Source organism: Tachypleus tridentatus, chromosome 2 (assembly GCF_004210375.1).
Source record: "Tachypleus tridentatus isolate NWPU-2018 chromosome 2, ASM421037v1, whole genome shotgun sequence".
NCBI classification, from domain to species: Eukaryota; Metazoa; Arthropoda; class Merostomata; order Xiphosura; family Limulidae; genus Tachypleus; species Tachypleus tridentatus.
The window spans coordinates 88775433-88794269 of record NC_134826.1 but is presented as its reverse complement, the minus strand read 5'-3'; the positions used below and the strand labels follow the sequence as shown (position 1 = coordinate 88794269).

At 35.2% G+C, this 18837-nt stretch overlaps 1 protein-coding gene across 8 annotated transcripts in view; it reads left to right on the top strand.

The window, feature by feature from the left end:
- LOC143244460 (putative chitinase 10) overlaps window positions 1–18837 on the top strand; it is a 55026-nt gene that overhangs the window by 24348 nt on the left and 11841 nt on the right. For 7 of the 8 annotated variants that reach the window (XM_076489152.1, XM_076489156.1, XM_076489157.1 and 4 more), the window contains 4 exons: window positions 7836–7884; window positions 9088–9288; window positions 15745–15835; window positions 16527–16695. In XM_076489152.1, coding sequence (XP_076345267.1) covers window positions 7836–7884; window positions 9088–9288; window positions 15745–15835; window positions 16527–16695 — 510 coding nt within the window. Of the gene's footprint in view, window positions 1–7835; window positions 7885–9087; window positions 9289–14825; window positions 14881–15744; window positions 15836–16526; window positions 16696–18837 lie in introns of those variants that run through there. The other variant, XM_076489159.1, reaches the window with a different exon arrangement.

Below are 18837 nucleotides of genomic sequence, written 5' to 3'. Positions count from 1 at the left end.
CGATCGATTCACTGTTTTTGAATTTCGCGCAAAGCTACACGAGGGCTATCTGCGCTAGCCGTCACTAATTTAACAGTGTAAGCTAGCTGGACATCAACACCCACCGCCAACTCTTGGGCTACTATTTTACCAACTAAAAGTGGGATTGACCGTCACATTATGACGCCCCCACGGCTGGGAGGGCGAGCACGCACGCCTTACGCGCTTGGCCATGCCAGGCCCTTCTGAAAAAGTAAAACCAGAAAGACGGTGAACGTAACACGATTTCTACGTAAACTTTCTACTCGGTAACCCCATAATCATGCTATTCTATTTAGTAGTAGACTGCAAACCAAAATACGAGATTTTTCCTTAAATTAAAATGGTATCTCTTTTGGAACTAGGGCCCGGCATGGCCTAGCGCGTTAAGGCGTGTACTTCGTAATCTGAGGGTCGCGGGTTCGCGCCCGAGTCGCGCCAAACATGCTCGCCCTCCCAGCCGTGGGGGCGTATAATGTTACGGTCAATCCCACTTTTCGTTGGTAAAAGAGTAGCCCAAGAGTTGGCGGTGGGTGGTGATGACTAGCTGCCTTCCCTTTAGTCTTACACTGCTAAATTAGGGACGGCTAGCACAGATAGCCCTCGAGTAGCTTTGTGCGAAATTCCGAAAAACAAACAAACAAATAAACTTTTTCAGAAAAAAAAATCTTGCATAAATACGTGTCCTTCTTTGGAGGTCTGTTATTTCTGAAGACCATTTGACTTCGTGTAAAAGACGCGCACAGTTTTCACAAATATAAATATATACTTACTAAACGTTACCTCAGTTCTGCAGTTAGTGTTTCATACGTACCAACAGTTTCAGGTATCAGTTTGCGATTTTAGGCTTATGTTTTTATTTCAGCATTTGTATCTTATTAGTCGAGAATGTTTGTGTTTCATATGTTTAAATCAAAGCATAGCAACTTAATTGGGCCTTATCTTGATTCATTTATTAGTATACAAGTGGAGATATAAAAATATCACCCTCAACTGTGCTGTTTTATTGAAGACTAAAGGCCTACAGTTTACTTTCTTGTACTATTAACTGTATAAGTAAAAGATCATGTTACAGCGTCATTAAAAACGGGAATATTTGCACACGTCGAAAATATCAGACAGAGATCTATTATTGATAAAATGAACTGAGCAAAGATTGTTACTATATTGTGTCTTGTCATAATTTAGTAAGAACCTATGTGGAGGTTAATATGTCTGTGATATAACGTTATGAACCCAGCATAACACATTCAAAAGCAGGTTCATTGTAAATCTCAGTACAAACCAGGTAAGATTTTTTTCAATTAATTTTTTTAGAAGTGAAAAATTAGAACTCTCACGCGCGTATTCAACTCACTGTAGCTTGGCTACAGATAACAAATATGTCCTAGTTTTCGGCTGTTGTGCCTGTAGTGTGTGGGTAAATACAGTTCCGGTTTTATTTTTTAAATAGTTAGCACCTTTTCTTCTTCGACCAGAATCATTATAACTCCCCTTCCCCCATGGCTTTGGTTTTAATACGTGATAATAAGTAGCTTTAGCTCTCTTTATTCGTTTACAGTTAGGGCCGATAATCAACTAAACGTCTAATAGTTCAACATCTGTTTGTACCTCTATCATTTGAGCAGCGTCAAATTATTTCGTCATATCTAAACATAAATAATGACTAAAATCTGAACTAAAGTTCTATGTGTGTTTTTTATATTGAGATCAAGTCATCGAGAACAATGCTTGAAAAAACATATAAAGTTCGGAAAATATTTGCTGTGAAGTATTGATTGTTGTTGTCTAATACGGTGATTCAGAATAAAGAAGTTAGGCCAAAACTATAATTAGTGTTTGTAATTATGCGAAAATTCGGTTGTTTTTATATAGTACAACATTAAAAACTTAACTGTTTATTCATATTGGGAAGGAATATTAAATACAGTTCGGAACAGAAAACTATTTGCTTTTTAAAACGGTGATTGAACATTAATGAATTAAGCCTAAATTATAACTAATGTTTATGTGTACAGTGTTGTGCAAAAGTGTTAGGACAAATTCAAAAATTGGATTATATACTCATTCCAAAGAATAGTGGAAGGTCAATCAAAGGTGAAACACCAAAATGTTATCAACCTTCATATTTGGCACAACAGAAACTCAGTGGAAGTGCTTGAGTTCAGTAAACAGTTAATATTTTGTGTCCCCATTTTCTTCAATAACCACAGACAGTCTTTCAGGCATTGTTGCAACATATTTAATCAAAGTAACTTTTGGAATTTCACTCCAAATGTATCTAATACACTCCCATAAGTTTCTTTGGAAGTAAATTTTGATTTGTGAAGATTTTGATCTGTCGAATCCAAGATCTGATCAATTGGGCTCAGATCGGAGCTCTGTGGGACCCATTTTATCATTTGAATGACTCCAGCAGCTTCTTCCTTAGCTAAGTAATTTATTCATCTGTTGGATGAGAGTTTGGGGTCATTATTTTCTTGGTAGTAGAATCCTTTACCAATATACACAAACCACTTTGTCTACCATGATGGATCAGTACCTGATAGTACTTGCACTGCTCCATTAATCTATTTATTTTGGAAATATCTCCTGTTGCCTTAGAAGAAAAACAACCCAAACCATCACACTGCCTCCCCAATGCTTTATGGTAGGAGCTATGCTTTGGGGTAAGTGTCTTTCATCTTTTTTTATCACCGGACGTACGACCTATGCTTTGTACGTCCCTGAGACCATTTTCCCATCATCAACAATCCAGTTTTCATACATTTTAACACGTTTCAGTCTCTTAACAATATTTGGAAACCAGAGTAAGTTTGTTTTTTTAACTGTTACATGACCAAATATTCCATTCTCATTTAATCTTCTAGATACTGTAGATCTGGACACTTTTCTGTCATTTGGTACATTGTTGTTTATATTATGTTTGACATCAGTACCAGTCTTCCTTCTGTACCGACAACTTCATAAACAAAGATAGTTAACATCAGTATCATTCAGTTTAGATGTTCTGCCTCTTCCTTTTTTTAAAAGTTACTTTTTTCAGTCTCACGGTCTAGGATGTACTTGACAATGTTTGGTGAGCATTTCAAATCTGCAGTAATTTGTCGAAGAGTTCAATCAGCATAATGCAAAGATTTTGTGCGAACTCTCTGCTCAACTGACAATTCTCTGCGGTTTTTTGGTCGTGGCCTGTCAACAAAACTTAATATATAGTGTTAAATACTGTTTGTATCAAGGTTTATTTGTGGAGTGCTGTTAAATTGATTTCTTTTACTATATACCGATACTATATGCTAGCTTCGTTCTATATAGTTAACACACTGCATGAGGTACCATGACAGTTAGTTCATACCCTAAATTTGACCAATGTGTTCATTCAAGCAGAACCTTTATGACATGCCTTTGGTACAAGTATATGGGAATTATAAAGGATAAGTATTCTTACTCTGACTCATTCAGTTGTCAACAGGGGGCGGTGAAGCATTACCATACTGTTGATATTTACATTCTGTTATAGCATGGAAGAATTTGCCCCATAAAATGGATATAATACTAAAATATTCTCTTGTCCTAACCATTTTGATACAGTACTGTAGTTATACTTATAGTTGGTTCTTTTAATATTATACAATATTACAAAAATATACCTTAACTAATTTTATATCACGGCTTATAGTCATGATCTAAGCCTAACGAAATATATCTTCAAAGGAGGTCGAACATCAAAGTATTACTCGGTTTACGGCCGAAAGCATTGCTAAACCGTTTGAAGAATGGTTATAAAGTTTAATCTTTATGACATTTTATTTATTTGTGCTACATTTCTTATACGTACATAGATTTATGTACGTGTATGTATGGTTGGTATGTTAACACGTGTTTCTATACCTATATTAATTGAATTGGAAAAATTTGTAATGTAATTTAGGTATCTTTAAAATTAACTCGGTAAATTACCTTAACAGTAGAGAACATCTTCTGGGACAAACTCAGGCGGTAACTGTAGGGATTTTATCACCCTTGTCAGGGTATCATAGCGAAGTGACCTAGTTTTCCAGATTTCGTTAGTAAAAACTTGCCCTGGGAAATTTGGATAATTTTCTTTCTTTTTACATGCATAGTCAGTGTGCTATGTAACCTTACATGACGCTAAATTTAACATATTTATTTTGTCGGTATAATGTAATAAACACCTGGAAACTTCGCTTTTGACGCAAACACAGGTGTAGGTTTTAATAATTTCAACCAAATCTCCTTGAAAGTTCTGGGTTTATTTTGTATCATGTCGTCAGTGCCAACTATCGCTTAGAAAAGCGAGGAAAGAACGGCGCAGTTATGTTTAGCATGCTAATAATGCCTTTTCAATAAATAATGAAAAAAATTAGTCGTGACATATGGAACTTGAAACAAGCCTTGATATTTTTATAGTTTGAATTGTTAAAAATGTGCGTTATTAGTACTAACCAGCAGTAAACCCTTCTATTCAACTGGTACAGTACTGGCTTAGCGTTGGAAAGAAAATTGATTCGAATCTAGGGGATTAACACGATACGATTACAACAAAAAACACAAGTTCACCGATTGTTTATTTCCTTTTGAAATTTAAGCAAAAGCTACACGAAGATGACTTGTGCACGTTTCCTTAGAAGGAAGAAAAATGTTAACATCGCTGATTCTTGGACAAATCTAATCGAATATTGGGATTTTACTGTTACTCTGATTACTCACTCATGGCTTCAAAGTACGTATTGCGTTTCTGAAGCAACGGGATACGAACCACGAATTCTCGAGTTCACAATTGGAGGCACCCTAATCACTAGGCCACGCCCATTCCACATATGTTCATTGAGAACACACAAGTCAACAAACAGGCAGATCCCTTCTCTCTATATATATGTATATATCATTATTCGTAACTATTGCTGTATGCTATATCACTGGTTCCGTTATCCGACAGGGCTGTATATCCAGGTAAAAAGTTCCAAAAAAAGCACTACGCTTGTTTTAGTGGACATCTTGCCTTGATTATTATGTTTTGGCAACGTTTCGGACATGTGTTTCTCCCACAGGTGGGTGAGCTGGCCCCAAAACGTCTGTAAGATATCTGAGTGTAAAATCCTTAATTATGTTCTGTTACCAACAACGTCTCTTAAACAGGAATTCCACGTTATCGTTTGTTACTGATCTTTAGGCAGGTGTGACCTAGTTAGGATGCTCCAACTGTGGATCAGAAGTTTCATGGTTTGCATCCCACTACCACATATAAAACGCGTTCCATTTTTTGGGGCAGGCAGTGCACAATAAGAATGACCCTAACCCCTATTATTTGGTCAGATTAGTAAAAGCTTACGAGTTGGCAGTGGGTGCTGTTAACTTACTGGTTGCCTTCCCTCTAATCTGACGGTTCTAAATCAGTGACGACTAATTTTTGTGTGAAAATTTACAAGTAAACAATGTAATGGTTTAGCCAGGGCCGAGGAGCACGTGTATTTGTACAGGGCAACAGGTTATTGGGGGCGTAACTGTATAGAATTCCTATAATATTGCAAAAGGAAAAATGGGGGCAGCACGATCAGTCAACGTTTGCATAGGGTGGAAAAACACGTCGCGCCTGTCATAGGTTTATCCTTTGAAAAAGTAAAACTATTGTGCTCAGTTTTATATACACTTAGGTTGTTGGTATCTAGAAGAAAAAAAAAGAAATTATTACTGTAATGTGGTTAGTTTCACAAAATGCAGAAATGGGGTTATTTAGTCGTTACAAATTGTTATTCTATCTATGAAGGTTAACTTAAACTGGGAACAACACAGGAGATTTTCTACGAAATTCGATCATTATCATTATCGTATCTCTGACCAGTGGTCTTCATTAAGACCGCTGTTAGCCAAGACCTAATAAACTTATCAGGTGAGATTCAGCTTTGAACAATCTTGTTAATACACAGCCGAAGGTGAAACAGTGACTAGATTATATGAAATCTTTAACATATGTATACACAGTAACTAGATTGTTTTCCTAATAACAAGATTACCTTGAGACCAACTTACAATAGTGTACGTACCTGAAAGAACAGTGTCACTTGAAATGCGGTAGTGCAACAGCGGTACTCACTGAAAAATGGACAGTCTTAGCAAAAAAACGTTTTAAGTGTGTATTCCTGCAGAAACAAACCTAACCAGTGGGCCCGGCATGGCTAGGTGGGTTAATGCGTTGACTCGTAATCTGAGGATCGCAGGTTCATGGTCGCCTTTTCAGCCGTGTGGGTGTTATTACATGACACTCAGTCTCACTATTTGTTGGTAAAAGAGTAGTCCAAGAGTTGGCGGTGGGTGGTGATGACTAGCTGCCTTCCCTCTAGTCTTGCGCTGCTAAATTAGGGATGTCTAGCCCAGATAGCTTTCGTGTAGCTTTGCGCGAAATCCCAAAACAATCAATCAATCAAGCCTTGGTCAAACATCTTGTAGCTTTATTACGTTTATTTACTTTAACTTGTTACCGCATCTTTGGCAACTCTGAATTCTCCATCTTTTAGGGATTATGACCAAGACAGTCTGGCCCACAGAAGCGTGTAGATGTACCAACCTAACTTCAACTTTTAAGACCCTCCATCTATGCGTCACTTCTCCTTGTAGCCAGCCCATCAAGTTAGCCAAACTGAACAAACTTACAACTTCCCTCTCTGTGGTCACCACTACTTCTTCCAAAAAACATCCAACATCATACGATGACAAGTCACCAGAATACATCACATTTTGTATAGAATAACTTTGCGTTTTATTTTTTATCAACACAGAAAGCAGTTTATCATAATTTCTCATATTAATAAAGCAATAACTTTTATTCCATTCAAGAAAATTGAAAGTGACTATACATCACGAAACTAATGGTCATATAGCAGAAACAACTGTCTTATCCATTTTCAAGTTTCACTATTACTTGTATTTTTAAATAGAAGGATTAGTTCGATTTGTTTTGAATTTCACGCAAAGCTACTCGAGAGCTATCTGCACTAGCCATCCCTAATTAAGCAGTGTAAGACAAGAGGAAAGGCAGCTAGTCATCACCACCCATCGCTAACTGTTGGGATACTCTTTTACCAGCGAATAGTGAGATTGACTGTAACATTATAACGCCCCCACGGCTGAAAGGGCGAGCCTGTTTAGTGTAACGGGGATTCGAGCCCGCGACCCTGCGATTACGAGTCGAGTGCCTTAACCATCTGGCCATGCCGGGCCTAAATAGAAAGAAGGTCACTTGGCGGTGAAGTGGTTTTCTTTTAGACATTTATAGTCGGGTCAGATGAACACAAGTACCCAAGTCACGCCACAGCATAACTCCCCCCCCTCTCTCAAGCTGAAATTTTTGTGGGGGGACACGCTTTGATTGTGATAGATACGTTAGTTCAACTGATCGAATCCGAGTAGAACTGGCTGCTATCCTCGTTGAAGGAAATGCTTATATTTAAGACTTGGAAATATATGTTAAAAAACGAGATAATATTCATATATTACTGCATACTAGGAAAGAAAAAAACAAAAATGTTTGAAAAGATAGAGGGTTATATGTTATTGAATTTAACGCCTTTTTTGTACTTGTTGCTAAGCCTATTGTTATGTTGTTAAATTTGTATACGTTCAAACTTCTTTATGACCTTTGAACATTAAAATAATCAGGAAGAAAAACTTTATTGAAGTTGCAGTTTTAACAAAACTTTGGTGATTTTTAATATTTTTTTATTGTTTAATCTGTAAATTGAACAACCTTTAGACATCGAACATAGTAATACTTATATTTCTTTTCGTTTTCAATATAGATGTGGTGGCTTCCTTTACTTCTTTTGGTAGAGCTGACGTCACAAGCCTGTAAGTATGCTATGTGCCTAAGAATTATAATGAATTGTTTCTTATTCTCCATTTTTCCGTTTTTGTACCTTTTAAACTACCTTTAAAATTAAGTTTCGTTTTGAGTTTACTTACTTACTTAAGTTTTTTATTAAAAGTTACAGTTTTTTATAGTAAGAAAAATATTTTTAAAATAGTTTCGACGTTTCGATCACTGGTGCGATCATTCTTAAGCACAAATTATAACGGTAAAGTAAGTTTTATTATTTAAATTTGGATTGTTGATTTAAATACTAAAACTAATCTTATTATGAAAGCTGTAGCTTGTAATAAAATATCTATTACATTGTTTATGCCTCTTCTTTCTAAAAAACATTAGAAATTCATTTCTTATTGGTTTAGCAGAAATTATGTAATGTAAATTAAGTCGCCAAAAGTTGAGGCTGAGTAGAGTTTTACTCGAAACTAATTGGCCAATCATGGTAATCTTCATCAAAAAAAGTTCAGAGTGAGTAAATATTATGTTATCACCAGCAAAGACACGCTAAACATGCGGTTAAATTAGTACATATTACAACAGTACTTCCTAAAATACAGAATCTATAATAATACAAAATAATGCTAATACCAGACACCGAAATCTATCAAGTCCACTTGTGTTAGGCCTAACGTTAGTTACATACAGTGTGGCCCGTAAGTCCCTACCCATCTATATATCTTATGTATCCAGAGTATCTGTGTGGTGTCCCTCATTCTCGCTGCATAATATTATGCGACGCCATGTTCTGTGAGACATTTTCCTCAACATAGCAGGAGTTATTGTTCCAAATGCCGCGGTAACAGCTGCCTTCAACTTATCATTAGTATTATAACGTTGTTTAGACACAATGTCTTTTACGTATGGATGGGTAGGGACTTACGGACCACCCTGTATTTATTAAGTACAGTTTATATTCGATAAAGAGATAAATTAACGCTATACTTGTTTTTAGTTTTGTTAGGATTAAATTTTACGGTACTTTACTTTCAGTAAGTAAACTTAATATTATCCTAAGACATAACTTTAGACGTTTTTTAAGCTTTTAATATGTATATATTGTCTACTTAAGTATATTCACATCTGCCTTTTGTTTACATCCATTGAAATATTTAGACAATGAGGTGCACGTTCATTTTCAGGGCAGACAAAAACTTAATATTATAATAAATTCTGCAATTATTTAGACTCGGCGACAATAGAAAACTCTTCGAACCTGAAACTGGTATGTTACTACGCTAACTGGGCAGTTTATAGGCCTGGACTAGCCAAATTCACGCCAGAAAACATCAACCCACACCTATGTACCCATTTAATCTATGCTTTCGCTGGCTTTGGCAAGGATTATGAATTGAAGCCTTCTGACTGGTACAACGATATTGAGCAAGGTAAAGGAGATTACTGAACATTAATTTTATTTACATACATTTCTGTACTTTTCTTAATTACCTCAAGCTTATTAAACAGTGTTGCATGTTTCTGTTTCTTCAAGTACATAAATATCAACTATTTTCTTTAAATGCACATCTTTAGGCCAGGTGAAAAAAGAAGAACGTGTTTAGTATCCCGAGTTTTCGAAAAGGAGGGAGGAGGCCATTTTCCTTTCATTGATCTCTTTAAAATAAAGTTTGCACCCTTTGGTTCATGGCTGTTGCTTGTTTTCAAAGGGTCCACATCAAACAGAAGTCTTTGATTCGCCTTCTTATCAACATTATACAGAATTTATGACAGATAAAGAAAACGGACAAAATGAATCAACTGAATTATTATTATTATTATGAAGTCTTCTTTGTTTATTTGTATGAACAAAAAACAAAACAATAATTCAAAAAAGGATACAATGTTGCCAAAAAGTGTGGGGGCGGCTGCAAAAAAGAAAACTGGTGGGAACGCTAAAGAAGTATTTTGTTTATATATATATAAAGCCAAGTGTTTATCACGTATCACGTTCGATTTCTCCGTATTTCGTTACACGAGTCTAATTCCACGTTTTTGTCAGTAATTCTTCCTCTTTTTAATTACCCCTTCCCATTTTAGTAGAATTTAATCGCCAATAGGTGTGACTAGTTCGTAAATAAAAGTCTGTGAAGTAGGGAGTTCCTAGTCTAATACAAGCATAATATTATACGTATGATATCACATCATTATGATGTAAAGCTAGGCAGGATCCGAATAGGAAAACCAGGATGAACTTCCATGATCAAAGACACCGAAATGCATGCGAACCCTATGAACGTTTGTGAAAAACAAATACAAAATCAGCAAAATTCTATGCTTGGGAATTATTCCGAAATATTCTCAGTTAAAACAGACTAAAGTTGACAACTATCTATAGGGAATATGGCTAGTTTTCTTCAGAAGTAGGGCAGGTTTGTGTATAATCATCAAATGTTTTAATCTTTCATCTTAAGGCACCAAGATGTAACATGTTTACAGCTCTGCCTGCTGCACAGTTGCACATGTAGGCCTAACGTTCATTCAAGTTGTTATATTAAGTAAACACTATTATGTGTATGATGTTACGTTAGGGACATAAGCAAACTACATTTTCAGATATAGTTATAATTATTACCCGTAACGAAACCTTTCTAATCTTTTGAAAACTTTTGTAAAAATTCTCATAATAATAATAATAGAAACAGGATATAAAGTTGAATAACAATAATAAAAAGAAATCAAACTTCAGTACTTTTGGTGGAAAATTTTCGCAATATCGGTCTGTTCGCGCTCTGCCTTTTTTCTAGTTCGGAGCGTTGGTAAGCTTAAGTTTGAGAATTCACTTAATTCGTGTAACTGGCGTTCATTTTTCTTCGTTTTTTCCCACTGTCAAATAGATTTAATTTAAATGTTAATTTAACCTTATTGATTTATTTTATTTTACTTTTGTTGCAGTATTTATGAATATTATCCTAATATTTGTATTTAAAACCTAAACAAAGTTCTATCCTAGAACTGTAATATGGGTCATTACATGAACTGGGAAAAGTTCTTTTTTCTGGGTGAGTTGGCATGTAATGACCCATTTGCATTAACGTTGGGCAGAGTGTTATCAGCACAACAAACGAATTCTCACAGCTTTCGTTTGGGGCCTGCAGGCGAGAAAAATTATTTTTAGTTTGACCTTTGGTAACTTCAAACACATAAATTGTCGTCTAATATACAAATTTTTCAACGAATAAACTAATTTTGATTTACAGATATTAGAAACCCGTTCTGTTATTGACATTAGCACTAGTAGTGCTAATCGTTGTTGATAGTTTTACTAGCTCTCTGCTGTTGTTAGGATTATTTTCTGGTTTATCTTTTCATTGACTCTTCAAAGATTCTTCTACATACTGTATTATAGACGTTTGATATTATTTTGAGTAAAGATGATCAGAGTAAGTTTTTAGAATTTAAACGTAAAACAGCTTATATGGGTATGCTCAATTCACCTGTCCAAAACGTCTCTTGGAGGTTGTTTTCCAATACGCGATTTGAGTGAACTGGGATAAAAAGTGACGTTTCTAGTATAGCGGAAACTGATTTTTGTTGTAGTTGTTCGAATACGAGTTTCTAGATGGTTCGTAGCAAAGTTATGATGCGATAGTACAATAACGTTTGTTTAGTAAGTATAATAATTATCATGCGATCAACATTGTAGTAAATAACAAGAAAAAAGTAGAAAATGTTTGCAGAACGTTATATGCATTTGTGCAAAGTATTTTAAAAACATGTTCCATTGGTACAGTTACTCTGCCATCTTGATGACGTCACTGTTCCTATTTTTGCTACTCGTTGTTCATGTCAATGAATCGACGGGCCGGCATGGCCAGGTGGTTAAGGCACTCGACTCGTAATCAGAGGGTCGCGGATTCGAATCCCTGTCGCACCAAATATGCTCGCCTTTTCAGCCGTGGGGGCGTTATAATGTGACGGTCAATCTCACTATTCGTTGGTAAAAGAGTAGCCCAAGAGTTGGCGGTGGGTGTTGATGTCCAGCTAGCTTACACTGTTAAATTAGTGACGGCTAGCGCAGATAGCCCTCGTGTAGCTTTGCGCGAAATTCAAAAACAGTGAATCGATCGTGTCCCAAGATACACCGTGGGATCAAAGGAAATTAATTCCACGTGTACATAAATATGAATCCTGTCGAGTGCAAGAATTGTTTTAATTTGATTTTATTTATTATATAAAACGGATAGTAAAGTTTCCGGATTCATTAAGGTGCAACTAACTCTTAAGTTTTACGAAATCGAATAATATTGTATGTAAAACATGCCATGAAATTGTTTTTTTTTAAACAATTAAGCACAATGTTACACAGTGGGCTATTTATGCTATGCTTGTTGCAGGAATAAAATTCGAATTTTAGCGTTATAATATCTCAAACATACCGCTGAATAACCAGAGAATGTAAATCTAAATAAAAGTAATACTTTTCCATGAACTTTGTCTACATTTTCCTTTCCTTAAAATTTTGTTTCGAAATTTTGTTCTATTTTTGGGAAACTGTAAAACCTTCCACATGTCTTAATTGTTTGCACTTTTAAAATATTACCTTTGGCTTTAAAAATAGTATATTTGTAAAATCGTCTAATCAATCTTGTGATAGTTATTTTAGTTTTATGTCATTTTGCCAAAATATACTTAACTTTAAAGAGCAGTACCTGATTCTCAAGTTCCATTAAAAAAAAAGTTTTAAGCTATGGGTAAAAAAATATAATCACATTTTAAAAATAATTAAATAATCACTGTTGTGACGTGTTTTATCAATGGATGGGTTATTCTGGATTATCTGGTAAATTAATGCCAGGCCCATTCCATAATGGTGACAAGTTAATTTCATCTATAACCTTCCTGCTGTCTATGTTCACTTTAACGCAGGTTGTAATCCTAAATTTACGAAAATTCCTCGCTTATATGGCTGTACCAATACATAACTTCAAATACATGTAAACTTTCGCAGTTAATCAACCGAATAACCGAAAATATCCGATAATTAATATTATTGTTTGTTTGTTTGTCTTTGAATTTTGCGCAAAGTTACACGAGGGCTATCTGCGCTATCCGTCCCTAATTTAGCAGTGTAAGCCAGCAGGTCATCACCAGCCACCGCCAACTCTTGGGCTACTCTTTTACCAACGAATAGTGGGATTGATCGTAACATTATAACCCCCCACGGCTGAAAGGTGCGACGGGGATTCGAACCTGTAACCTTCAGATTACGAGCCGAACGCCTTAACCAACCTGGCCATGCCGGGCCAATTACTATTAATCTTAAATCATTCACTAAATATTCCATTGTACTAACTGCTTTCTCGTATTCATGACATATATGCGTGTCTGTATATTAGTTTGTTTCTCGATTATTACCTTATCACCACGATTTGCGGCGCCTTTTGCAAAAATAACTAAATTATAACAATGAAAATACAGCTTTTAACAATAATTTGTAATTATACACTTATGTTAATGGGAATGATTTATCACCCTCTATCGCACTGCGAATATAATAATTGGTTTATCTGTATCTAAACAAATCAATGATGTCGAGAAAACCCACTTGTCAAGAAATATATATGCAAAAACGGCTCGTTTGGGTTGAGAAAATATTTTACGTGGAAGAGCGAACTTTAAAGTGTTTGTGAAATTGTGTTGGCTTTTTTCATTTTTAGTAGTAATTTGTTTAGTTGCGTCTCGTGTGTCTTTGTTGGATTTGTGTGTATTGGTTTAAATTTGTTCGTGTCTGATAGGATGTTCTTCATTTTTTGGATGTATTCATTTGTGTTCATTATGACTATAGCGTTTCCTTTATCTGCATTTATAACTTTTATGTTTTTGTCTTGTTTTAGGTTTTTAATGGAATTAATGTCTCTTTTTGTAAGATTGTTTTTTAGCTTTCTGTTTTGTGAAATTATGTTGATGGTTTTGTGAGAAAATTCTTTTACGTAAAATATTTTCTCAACTCAAACGAGCCGTTTTTGCATATATATGTATCTAAACAAAAATCACTTTTAAGAAATATGCTTGGTATAAATACAGGTGCTTTTGTGATATGGTATGTAATTATTATAGAAGAGCAGTTATGAAATGGAATTACTAAAAACATGCATTTTGTTACAAATATTACTGTTGAAAGGCATGGCCAAGCGCGTAAGGGTCGTAATCTGAGGGTCGCGGGTTCGCGCTAAACATGCTCGCCCTCCCAGCCGTGGGGGTGTATAATGTTACGGTTAATCCCACTATTCGTTGGTAAAAGAGTAGCCCAAGAATTGGCGGTGGGCGGTGATGACTATCTGCCTTCCCTCTAGTTTTTTACACTGCTAAATTTGGGACGGCTAGCACAGATAGCCCTTGAGTAGCTTTGTGCGAAATTCCAAAACAAACAAACAATACTTTTGAAAATTATTTTTAAAAAAGTTTACTGAAAGGTGCAAGGCTTGTGTGTTGATATAACAAATGTATAAGTCGAGAAGCCTAAACATTAAAATGCCAGAAAAGTTTGGAAAAGTTAAATAATTTATTTTATACTTTTTGGCCTTTCAACTATAATCGCTATTAGAAAATCTTTAGCTACTGAACAGATGTGTATATCTTATGCCATACCAGCCGTTTTTACAGATGTATATATTATTGCCTAAATCACTGTAGATCATAATTACAAACATGCTCAGTTCTCATTATCACTATTAGATGGCGCTTGATAGCTATGGTATTAGTATTCGAAAGCCATTTCTGGCCCAATTTGTTTCGTTTTAATGGAAACTCGAATGATTGAGCATTCTCAAACTCGGTAGGATCAACTTGCGAGACAAAGTAGTGATCGAAGACTGGTGAAAATTTACACGACTGGACTATTCGGGTTAAGTAACGTGAAAAAATCGGTTAGTTGTAAACAACATTAGTTTGAAATGATGGTTTATACTATCTCGGTCTTCAGATTCAAATTAATTTCAACTAAAATTGTTTATTCAAAATACGTACAATATCTTATACAGGTATGGGTAGTTTTTCGATATAAATATATTTTTAAATTTTGTTTTTTCTTTTGGTTGATGTTTGAAAATTCACTAGTAGTTTATTGGGTTTTTTTCCTCTTTCTAAAATACCAACGCAAAACGTTGAATTACAAAGAAAAAGTACAAATACGTTAAAAAAATCACATATTGCAAATTCAAGCGCTGTAATATGTTTATTTTTGAGGGGTGTACGCACTTATTTATTGGAGGTGATTGATAGTAGAAAATATAATCGAAATAATTATCTCGTTTTCACTGGCACTGGTTATTATTATAACTAATGCGAAATAAATATTTACGCCTGGTCCACTTATTTTTATTGTGTTTAATTTTAATTTTATTATATTATTTTCTTTTATATTTGACAAATTTGTATATCACTTTGAAATGTGAAACGGGGAGTGGGAAAGATTACCTAAATTGGACAGGCAAGGCTCTGACCCAGACACAAATCTTTGTTTTAATTTGAATACGAAACGTTTTATGTAATTTTAATTCGTACAAATATGTTTTGAAATAGGTGTAGTGTAGTTGGTATAGGAATTACTCGAACACTATTTAAAGAAATTTAAAAACTGGGCTTCGATTGGCAGAATACATACAACCCATTGTGCAAGAAGAAACGTAATTAGGTTTCGAGAGCTATGCAATGTATGAAAATATTTTAAAATCTGAAATGTACACTAGTTTTAGTTACGACAAACAATTTGTTCTTATAATGATATTTCAAAGTTTATTTTCTGTTGTGTGATATAACATAACACTTCAGTCAATATATGTTTTCTTTTTTATGTAAATTCCATACATAAAGACGAATTATAGGATTTCACTTTTGAAATTTAGGTAATTACAGGAAATTCGTGGGTATGAAGAAGTATAATCGAGACCTAAAGACAATGATTGCTATTGGAGGTTGGAATGAAGGATCGAAAAGGTATTGGCCAATCCGTTGTGGTTTTTTAAAATATTTTTTACAACTGAACACAAAATAAATAGAATTAAATCGATCATGGTTTTAAAAATACTATATTTTAAGGCCATGATTGCTATTGGGTGCTGGATTTTGTTAACCGTAAAGCTACACAATTGGTATCGAGACTTGGCTTTCAACATTTTTAGCCCTCAGACTTACCGTTTATCCTATGGTAAACTGGAATGAAGAATATCTAAAAGGTATTATCCAATTAATAGTTTTATTTTGTTTTGTTTTATTTTAACATATAAATAAATGAAAGCTATAAGTCGATTTTTTTCATATCTGTCATACAGTTTTTTAGGTTATTATTGATTTAAATTTAATAATAAATACTTTTCATTTCCAAACTCAGGCTTCCTTCCTAATCGTTTTCGTCTTGGAAATGTGTTGGTTGATGAACAGAATTATTATTTTTGCCTTAATATGTTGCTTCTCCAAATTTACTTCCCAAGTCTTGAGGCTTGTGACGCTAAAAATCATATTTCAATATCCACGGTGGGCAGAGCACGGATAGTTTTTTTATTAATAAAAGTTATGGTCATTGGAAATTGAGATATTGAGGTTTGTGATTCCAGGTTTTCTAATCCACCCAGTATGTTTGGGTGCATTTTAAATCTGAATTAGATAAAGTTGATATCTGTATTCCCAGGTTTTCTAAGCTGGTAGCAGACTCGTCACTGCGAGGAAAGTTTATACAAAGTACCATACGCTTCTTGAGACAAAATAGGTTTAATGGCCTGGAATTGGATTGGGAGTATCCTGGTTCGAGAGCTGGTAGCAGCCATGATGATCGCAAAGGTTACGCTCTTTTAATTAAGGTTCGTGATATATTATTTTATAAGCTAGGAAGTTAACGATGGAAAGACTGTTTTCTTTAATTTCAACCTTCTTTTGCACTTAGTGCTAGGTTTGCGCACAATTAAGATAAACGACTACATGGGACGTCACACTGACAAACCCAAAATAACATTTCACAATACAATATCTAGTCTTTGTTTTTATTTCTCTAAAAAATTATAATTATGTAATGTTTAGTTGCTTTAAATAATAGTCAGACATTCAATTTGAGCCTCAATTTTAAAAGAAATATTTAAAGGGACTATATATCTATATATGTTAAAAGTTTTTCAAAGATGAAATTGAAAAGCGGTAACGTCTGTTTTGGACTGCAGTTTTTATCTGTTCAGGTCTCATCAACACAGCTAAAAAATTGTCATAATATTATTCACGTAACTAAATTAATGTTTGTTATTATATGGGGAAGTAAACCTCACTGAAAAATCTTCAGAAAAACTGATGATAAATACGTCATTGCTTGGGGGTTGTGGCGTTCTCCTGTAATCCAGCTATTTGGAGGCCGGACTTGGTGGACGGTTTGAGGTTGGGAGTTCTGCTGTATACTGACCTATGTTGATCGGGCGTCCGCACTAAGCTCGACGTCGAGATGGTGATCTTCGGAGAGCCGAGGGTCACCGGGTTGACTAATGAGGAGCGAACCAGCCTAGGGCGAAAACGCAGTAGGCAAAAGTTCCCGCGTCGTGCAGTCGTGAGATCGCGCCTGTGAATAGGCAGTATGGAGTAGTCCATCCGACATAGTCGGACTCAATTCCCTTTTGCTATGGGCCCGGCATGGCCAAGCGTGTTAAGGCGTTCAACCCGTAATCCGAGGGTTGCGGGTTCGAATCCCGGTCGCACCAAACATGTTCGCCCTTCCAGCCGTCGGGGCGTTATAATGTTACGACCAATCCCACTATTCGTTGGTAAAAGAGTATCCCAAGAGTTGGCGGTGGGTGGTGATGACTAGCTGCCTTCCCTCTAGTCTTACAGTACTAAATTAAGGACGGCTAGCGCAGATAGCCCTCGAGTAGTTTTGCGCGAAATTCAAAACAAACAAACAATATGTCATTATCGAAACACAGAGACGGACGTCTTTCATAACATGTGAAAGTATACAAGTTCCAGAAGACGAAAGAATCAAACAAAATCATAATGTAAATAAAATGAGTACGATTTGAAAGCAATACGACTAAGAGGTTAAAACGTGTACCACTAAGTACCCTAAGTTGTACCCCAGAAGATTTTTTTTTTTTTGTTTATCATTTTTAGAAATAAACAGGTTTACGATGTTGGTAAAGTTAAATATATTCTACCTTCTTTGGCGCTGATTAATATTTTTAAAATGTTTTCTTATATATTTCAGTAATTATGATTTAGGATAGGGAAGGTAGCGCTTCTTAGTGTCCTGTCCAATTGTTTTAGTTTAGAATATTGATACATCATCTACAGTCAACTGACATCTGGTCTTCGCGAAATCTTGTTGAGTTATGAACCACTGAGTGATTCAAAGCACATAGGTCCACATTTTTACTCTGTGGCGCCGTCTACTGTGTAACTACAGCTCATCACTGAATCTTTTAGCCGCGGCATAGTAGTTCATAAAATGGCCGAGTGTTTTTTGTTGTTGTTTTTTTTAAGTGCAAATTTTTAGCTCATAGCTCCATCACCTCTTACCGATTTTAAATCTAATTACAGTTTTGGGCTCAGAAGGTCCTACCCTTTCTGTTGACGTATTTGACCACGCCTAAGGTCTTTTGAACTAATTTAGTCTAATCCTGCCTTAAATAATTTCAATTTGAGGGTAAGTTCGTAGAGGTCCTGACGAGTAATAAAATAAAATCAGGTATACGCACGCCCCCCACACTTGTTATTGCTGGCGCAGAAAAATATAGCCAATAAAAAGGAAGAGAAACGTCTTGATTAATTTACCCTAATCCAATCTAAAAGAACTTCAATTGCTGTGGCTATTGAGGATTCTCATATGTTTTTAATCAAATTACATTCTAGCACAACAGACGACAAAAACAAGGAATGAAACAAACATGACTTCGTTATTTTGTCTGTAGAGGGCCAAATCCAATACTTTAAACTGTTTTTAATTTTTCAGGTATTTTTAGTAAAAC